Genomic DNA, 8,757 nt, shown 5'->3' on the forward strand with positions numbered 1-8,757 from the left:
TGTTAATGGGCCAGCTGTTAAAAACCAGGGGAGCAATGTTCCTTATCTCTTCCATGACCCATCCTCCCTCCAAGGGGATATCAGCTGTTAATGAGCCATTAAGGCTCACCACATGACGGATAAAATTAAATCATTCCATTGTGAGATGCTTCACCCAGCGGGAGGAGCCAAGCATTCCTACCTGGATAAAACCTGAGATTCAGAACAGCAGAGCATCCTCTTTTCCACTGGATTCTCAGAGGAAGACTGGACTCATCTCACCGCCACTTCAGGATCATCTCCACTCCCATAGAACCACACCTGTCACTCCAGGAGGACTTATCTGGACTGTTTCCAACACCCTGACAACAGGGTGTCAGGTCATGTCTCTGAGTCTGTCAGGGTTTTCTAGGACTTTTGTTTGTTTGCTTGCTTGGTTTTTTTTTTGTATTACTGCATTTGCATTTTTAATAGTCCTAATAAAGAACTGTTACTCCTATTCCCATATTTTTGCCTGAAAGCTCCTAATTGTAAAATTGTAATTATTTGGAGGGGGGGGGGGGGGTTACATTCTCCATTTCAAGGGAAATTCCAGTTTTCCCTGACAGATACCTGTCTTTCCAAACCAAGACATGTAGTTTATGTCTGCCAATCACAGTAGTATCTTGCTAAATGAACCTGAAGTTATTTTTCTGCGGAAATCATAAGCATGGGTGAAAAAAGCAACTGTATAGATACAGGATTCCTAAATAGAGAGGTTGTTTGATTGAACAATGTGAAGCACTGCTGAGCTACTCAATCACAGTAAAGAGCACATTAAATAAGAATTAAAAGATAGACCTGGTCTACAGATTGGATCTGAAAGACTGCTTTCTCTGAAAAGGATTTGTGTTCGTACTGGACAGAACCTGATTGCTTAGCACATTACTGGGCAAGAAAATTCAAATCATGACACAAACGAACATAGGAGAAATTAATGACTGTCTACATGGCAGTGGTCAGACCATATTGGCATGCTGCTTGTATTTCTCAGATGAAGGTTGTTAGAAGATAATGAAAAATAATAAAATGTACACAACAAGGACAGAAAGCCTGATTTGAAGGCAAAGAAAAGTGCCTTTCTATGAGACAATTCAAGAGCTCAGAATGCTTAGATTATCAGAAACAAGCCTGGAAGAAGGATTAAGCACCACAAATTAATACTTTCACAAAGAAAATGTAGCAGACTTTCTAAAAGACAGCATAATCTCAGGAGCAATTTAACAAGCACTGATAGCTGAGAACTAAAGGCAGGGAATTAAAATTCAGACATTAAATTCACATTTCAACAGAAAGGGTGAATCACTTAGTGAACTTGTCACCAGGGAAAACCCTGAAGGCAGTGAATATTCTAAAGTCAAGGTCAGAGTGGGAAGACATGCTTTACCAAACACAGGTTATTGAGCAACAGACCAAGGTAAAAGAAGAATGACCCTTTATTTCTGGGGGGGATTTTCCAGCTTTATATGAGTGTACAAAACCAGCTCTCCAAGAACGAGAACTCTGATTGATCAGGCCACAGGGGAGAAGATTTCAGGGTTATCAGCCTGTCCATTTTCATCACCACCAAAACTCACATGGTAAAGCAAATCCCACATGTACTGAAAAGCAAGCCATGGCTCCAGCTGAAGGATGGCTGTCATGGAAGGAGAAGTGCCCAAGAAAAGAGCAAGAGCACAGTGCCCACAGGCAGCTCAGACACTGGACAGTGCCCTTCCAGTGGTAAGCAGGAAGAGCCAAGACACATGGGCCACTGTGAAACAGGCCACAGCACCATGAATGTTTAATTTTTATGGAGTTAACAATGGAAGAGGATCCTATGTTAACACCCTCTCTTCTTTGTTAAAAGTAGAAAAAAAAATCCAACCAAAAAACCCAAACCGGACCAACCAATCAACCGATTGACCCACCAACCCCAAAAGAAAACAAACAAAAAAAGGCTGGTTTTTAAGGTTTAGGAGAACCCAATCACAAGACTATCCATCAGGTGTAACTTGCAGTGCTTTCATCTGCACTTTTAGTGCCAAAGGAAAGCGTGGAGTTGCATCCTGTTGAAGCTGTTTTACGTGTCCTGGCAACCACATCCCCCAGTGGGAACTTTACCCTGTGAAAGAAATCGGCTTAGTGAACACAAAAGCTGTCTGCAGTGCCCTGACAGCCAGCTTTGAAAGGAAGAATGAGGTTCTGCTTAGTTCTCAAAGACTTCTTTATGCAAAAAATGCCTTGAGAATCAGTAAAAAACGATGAATCATGTCATCACGATGTTGGCAGCTCTCAAAGACTTTGCATACAAATATACTACTTTATTGAGAGTCCTGAGAAAGGCTCTGGTTGCAGAAGGTTGAAGCATTAGTATGCCTGGCAGGGACACAGAGAAACCACAGTGAGCCAGAACTTGAATTTCATTATGGCCCCAAATACATACACTATATACATAAAGTATACGTGCAGATACATACACTCAAATAACCTCATGCAAGTCTAGTTCCTGTTGAGTTGGACTCGTGATTAATTCAACCCACTGTATCCAACCACCAGCATAATCTTTTCAACAAGGCTGAATGTGAAATTTCATCTGGGCGACAAAGAAAGCAGCTCATTGCTTTTATCTGTTTTGTTTAAAGCATCCAGCTCAAAGAACAGAAGATAGCTAAAAATGGAAAAAGGCTCTCCAACTATCAGCAGGTCACAATGAAATAGATGATGCACTGTTCAATATCTTCTATCTCAAATTTTTAATGAGGCTTAAAATACAACCTGATCACTCACAATTTTTGAGAGGGCAGAGGCTATGTGCAATGGTAAGAAATACAGTATGAATACAATTAGGGTGTTACAACACCTGGTGTCTTTCAGCCCAGAGATGACAACGTGACAGATATGACAGTGAGAACATATGACTTACAAATGTAAAATAGAATCAAATTTAGAATTAAAACACAATTTAGAAGCAGTTGTGTACATCTTGTAAAGAAAAGGCAGAAAGATCCCCAGGAGCTACAGTATTTTTTTTTCCTTTCTGGACTCTGTTGTCAAGTGTTTGCTCACTAGAATGGAATAAAAAAATCTACCTTTGAAATAAATTCTATGTGAAATAAAGCCTATGTGTAAATTTAGTAGCTACAAAATAGACCTCTGCTTTCTCTGCATGTTAAAATCATGCAGCTTCCAACATATTATCACTGGCTTGCCTTTCAAAGATGGAGGCCATGAGACACCATCAAATACTGTCATCCAGCTCCCTTGAAAATCAGATTTCAAATCAGATACTAAAAAGTAGTCAGTTTTTTAAAAAAAGAATACAAAATTAATTAAACTGCTTTTTTTACACTGTGCAGAACAATGAGTTTTTCAATATTAGTCACTGGCTCAGGAATCTGCCCCTTAGCCCTCTTTAATATTAGCCATCATCTGATGGGTGATGCCTTTTCTGTCTTTTCTTATAACATATTTGCCTCCTTCCTATTTTGCTCCAAGTTTTTACAGCTGAAGATACTATTTCTCCACATTCAGCTGGATCCAGCTGAATCTGAATCTTCTTGTGAATTGGTCTGTGGTTCAGACCCATGCTCAAGAATTCCTGACTACTATTTGGTAAAACTATTTACAAGCTCCTTTCCCCACATCAGTACAACAAGAAGTGAGCTAGCTGGAAAACAGCTACTGAAAACAATGAAAAACACACCTCAACTGCAGCTCTTCTGAAATACAGAGGGAAGCAGAAGCATCTTATCAGGTTTATCCCTATCATGACAGGGGTAGAGAACAGTTGGCCATTTCGTTGGCTCTTACTGCTCCTTATGAGACGCTTGCAAAGAAAGAAAGGAGAGTTTAAAAGGTTTTGGCGTTTCATTTTTCTCAGAATACAGACAAGTAGTTTTAAGCGCATGTCTTCAGAAAGCTGTATGGAGAAAAGTGAAGACAGGATATAGATAATCAGGGGAACTTAAAGATGCAAAATAAAGAGTAATAAAGTAGTCCTACCTCATCTCTGTGATAGGAGAGAGTAGAAAGAAAATAGTAAAGCTTGACACACAGAAGGAAGCATCTGGCCAAAAGCGATGACCTAGATAGCTGCAGTTGTCACCTTCAATTGCAGGCTGTAGCTCTGTAGGAATGTGCAGCATGTTAGCCCTGTAGAATTGACAAGGGCTGAACTGTTAATGTCAGAATTTGGTAGAGGTGTGCCAAGTTTAAGAACCTATGATTATGCAAAACTTCAATAATATGGGTTTTGTTTTGCCATCTTCCAAGATTTTTTTTCCAGTACTGTTGGGTATCTTCAAAGTTAGTATCTTTTTTCATTTTTCAAACATACACTGTATTTAAAGTCAGCCCTGAAACCAGAGTACACCTCCATTTTGCAGTATCCAGACAATAATCATTTTTCTGGGTAAGCCTAAGACTGACAGCCATTAATACCAACTCTGAAATTGATAATGCAAGAGGCTGCACTAGGATCTTCTTCAGACAAACACATGGAAAACTTTTTCAGTCTTGAATAGGGAAAGCATCTATGCTTTTATATAAAAAATACTGTTGTTAACCTGATGTTTCAGGGGGAGCACAGGCAACTGATTCCAGCCGGCATAGGCCCATCCTCTGGTACACCTACACTGTCAACTATGTTAGCAATCAAAGCTCTCCTGGGACCAACTACGCACAGGTTTTTTCTTTGTAGGATAATAGCTCCAATGTAGGCTAGACTATTTTTCTTCATTGGTAGAAGTTCCTCTGTTTCCACTGGGTCTACAAAAGGTGAGTTATCAAAGGTGGCTGATTCATAGTCTTCACAGCACCTTAAAATAAGCTATTAATTCAAGATGGCATGTCAAAAATTGCAGAAGTGCTTCCAATTCTACTTGTCAATGTATTAATACATTCATTCATCAGACTAGTTTTGCTCTGACCTTGTGTTCTCTTCTCCCATACTTTCTTTTCTATAAGCCTTGCTGTTTTGGGACTAACAGCCCCTTAGAAAAGCCCCTTCTCTCTTGTCCAAGCCAGGATTATTTGAATCCAAGCCAGGATTCAAATAATCTCTCTTAAAATAACTATATAAAATTATGTGAGACATTTAGGGTTAGATTTCATTATACTTCCACAGGATGAGAGGTCTTTGATCTTTGAATATCCATAGAAATAAAAGGAACTAATTAAGGAGTGAGCTATTCAGCAATGTAAGAAGAAGACGACCTAGACCTTCATCTGAAGCCACAGTGTGGAAAGCCTACGCACATTCTGGCAAGCATCACTAGTAACAGTTCACTGACAAAGAGCAGACACCTTCCCAATTCAGGGGAGTCCTTATGGCTGGCAGGTTGCCACCACAGCCTCAGAGGATGAAGAACATTTTGTGTATCTATTACAGCTCACCAGGAATTGTCGCCAAGCCACGATTCAGCTTGCTGTCATTGTTCACAGTTCAGTGGTATGAATCACGTCTCCCACTCACCACTTTTATCTCCAGTATTACCTTCAAAGCCTGCTTCCAGCTTCCTGCCACTTGCTTCCACTGCAGCCTCTGTCCCACATAATCACTGAACTAGAATATCACGCGTCCGGTCTTCTGGTCAGAGCGCCCGTTGTGTATCCAGTACACAGAGGAAAGAGAAAGGGAAATCCCTCACACCAAAGCATCCTTCAGTCTTACCTGTCATGTCAAAATTTCACCTTTGCTTAATCCCCTGTAATTCAGTGGTCTGTAACTGAAAAATTACCATAATGCATCTCACTTTTTACTTACTCTATGTCATATGGAATTGCTCAGAGTATGTCACAGTAATTCCAGCCCTTATGCAGGTTCCCTCTGCTGCTATTTTTTGGACAGTGTGTTGAGCTACTGGCCAATCTGTTTCAGTGCTTTATCTAGAGTCCTCCATTCACACAGCAGCTCATTTTCAACAGGAAGGACTTAATGGAGGGCAGCTTATGTCTTCATTAATGGAAGAGCAACATGCATCAATATGCAAAATACATTCACTGGAAAAAAAAAGAACCTTTGCAGCCTCTTGCATTTTAATATTTGGAGTGGTGTTTTGACTCATTAAACAATAGCCAAGCAATTCCCTTCATCTCAGTAGGATTCTCCCATTATACACAAGCTCTTAACTGGGCAACCCAATAATGCAGTACTGCCATAAATAATGAACATCCTAATCAGCTCATGGAAGCTAAATACATGCTAGCAAATGGTATGGATCTATAGGAAAGGCTATGTAAAGAGCAACCAAGGATGTGCACGTGCACTGCATGTAGTTTAGCCTGAACTTACAGAGAACCAGGTCCTGGCTGGTCCCAAGGACCAAATGGCCACCAAGAGCAGAGAGGGAAGATGATCCCTACAGGGACACCCTCTGGTTTAAGTTTGCCTAAAGGGAGTCCTGGCTGTGCACTTCAGTGTGAAGTGAACATAATAAGAGATGGTAATATGGAGATTAATTTCAGAAGTGTGCTTGACATTTGAAATTAAGCATCAGGGTAGGAACACTGTTTGGCTCTTAGATAAACCTTCAGTCAGGTCTACAATTTGTACACAACAAATGCCCAGCTCTTCCCCCCTCAATATGACAGCATTTAACATGCAGGCTTCTATTTTCCGCTTACGAGATGGTATTTCTTGGCAGAAAGCACAGAGGAAGCACCTGTTATTACATCACTAGAATCATGACAAGAACTGAGTCAGGCCTCTGAAGGCCAAGGAATGTAAGGCAAAAGCATTAACTCTAAGTATAAGGAGTTTCTTGCACCCTTTCAGAGCATTTCCTCATCTCCTAACTGCAAAGCTCACAACTTCATTGGCTCTGCATTTCTTGAAAAATCGGACCTCATGGTGGCAGGGGAGGGAGAAGGGTTGTGTCATTCTTTGTCTTACACTTTGTAAAGAATTGGAACCTGCATTTTAGATGCTCCAAATCACTGGAGATGATTACAGTAATATTAGTGCTGCACATTTCTCCCAGACTCATTATTACAGTATTAAGCACACCTGCTATTCATGTATTGTATGAGATGCATCATTAGTATGAGCATACACATGTAATAACATGTAATAACACTACATGTAACAATAAGCATAGAAAAAATAGCTTTTAAAGTTATCTAGCTCACGTCTAAATATATAATAAAACATGATCATTAAAACACTATTTATATGTATCCAGAAATAAAAATATACACCTGTACTCAAACTTTACATATGTTGAAGCATGAATACATGCATGTCCGTTTACTGAAACTGTGGAGACATTAAAGCTGTGGCAAGGAGTTTTGGTAACTGAAGAACTGTTCATATCTCTTCATGATTGTATGAAAACTTATTCTGTTTTCTGGTAGTTAAACCAACAGATGTGCTGATTTTTGAAGGAAAAAAAGGAGTTCTATTCATTTTGAAATGCAACAGATATTGAGAAGGTGATTTTTCAGTTCTGCCAATACAACACAAAAGCAATCTGTAAAAAAACTATTCAAAAATTATAAAGTTAAATTAAGAAAATACAAATGCAGTTTTTTTAATCTAGGAATGTCCAGTAACTTACCTACACAAGCAGAGTTTTCAGGCTTTAGTCTGTATCCATTAGGACAGTTCCAGTGCTGCAGAGCTGAGAGGCTGACAAAACCAATTTTAAAAACCACTGGCAAAAAAGCAACAAGGAAGAGAAACATAATCTTGAGGGATTTTCTGAGCTGTCACTAGAAAAAAACTAGCTTGTATTCATTCATATCCAGGACAAGATGAGCATGTGTAATCCCAAAAGTTTTCTGCAATCTGCCACTTTTGACTCAGACATCTTATCAAAATTTCAAGTTTTATCTTTGCCTTGCTTTTCTTGTCACTTTAGACTTTACTGTGTCTGACTACAACCTTGAAGAAATTCCTGGGAGATTTCTTCCCCACACATCAGGGCTTTTTTCTCTCTCTCTTTCGTTTCTTTTTTTTTTTTTTCTCTCTCTTTTGGAAGCCAAGTATGAAATGCCTGACACTCTTGCCACAAATTTAACACAGCTTAAAAGCCATGCTCGCAAGAATCGCTTCAAAATTCCTTGCAACAAAGCTGCTGTTTAAATCTTAAAAGCAGAGAATTCAGAAAACTCTTCAGCACAGCTCTCAGTGGAGTGCAGGGAGCAAAATCCCAAGGTACCATCCTTCTCTGAAACGCTGCTGTTTTTTACATTCAGACTTGGACGGACTCCTCTTTTCTTTTTAAAGCTCTGCTTGCCCCACCTCTTCTCTTTTTAGTACCACTTGAGTGAACCCTGTGTTTGCAAATAGTAATGTGGTCAGTTCCTTACTACAGGGAACTGAGCCAGCATGCAGATATCCAGCCACCCATAATAAATACAGGCTCTTCAGAAATGCAATGCCTCCTGCTTGAGAAGTACCTGCAGCTTGCCAGATAAGTTTTTTTCCACAGAGATTGTAGGGAAAATTATTCAATTCCTGTTCACTAATGATTAGTTACATTCCTCTTAGTATCATCATGTGTTTTACCACCAGAAATAAATTTTGTCATCAAAATATTTCATGCAAAAATCAGGGGAAAAAATCCCTCTGGTTTCTCTGATATATTTTTAACTGGAAATCCAAATCAATTTAAGGTCAAATCCAGATCCAGGGTATGCATTTGTAATTCTGAATTGAAACCGTCTCTCTCTGAAGGTCTGAATTTGGCCCTCATGCATTTCCAGAAGAGTACCTGTTGTCAGAGACTGGGGTAACATGTTCTGAGCCTGCATCAC

General features: G+C 39.6%; 1 protein-coding gene across 1 annotated transcript in view; it reads right to left on the reverse strand.

Annotated features, from left to right (window-relative positions):
* Positions 1 to 8,391, reverse strand: part of EGF (epidermal growth factor) — a 57,929-nt gene extending 49,538 nt beyond the window's left edge. The window contains exon 1 of the mRNA XM_063423084.1: positions 7,557 to 8,391. Within this exon, the coding sequence (XP_063279154.1) occupies positions 7,557 to 7,683 (127 nt within the window). The 5' untranslated portion in view covers positions 7,684 to 8,391. The remainder of the gene's footprint in view (positions 1 to 7,556) is intronic.
* Positions 8,392 to 8,757: the final 366 nt, after the last annotated feature.

Source organism: Prinia subflava, chromosome Z (genome assembly GCF_021018805.1).
Source record: "Prinia subflava isolate CZ2003 ecotype Zambia chromosome Z, Cam_Psub_1.2, whole genome shotgun sequence".
Classification (NCBI taxonomy): domain Eukaryota; kingdom Metazoa; phylum Chordata; class Aves; order Passeriformes; family Cisticolidae; genus Prinia; species Prinia subflava.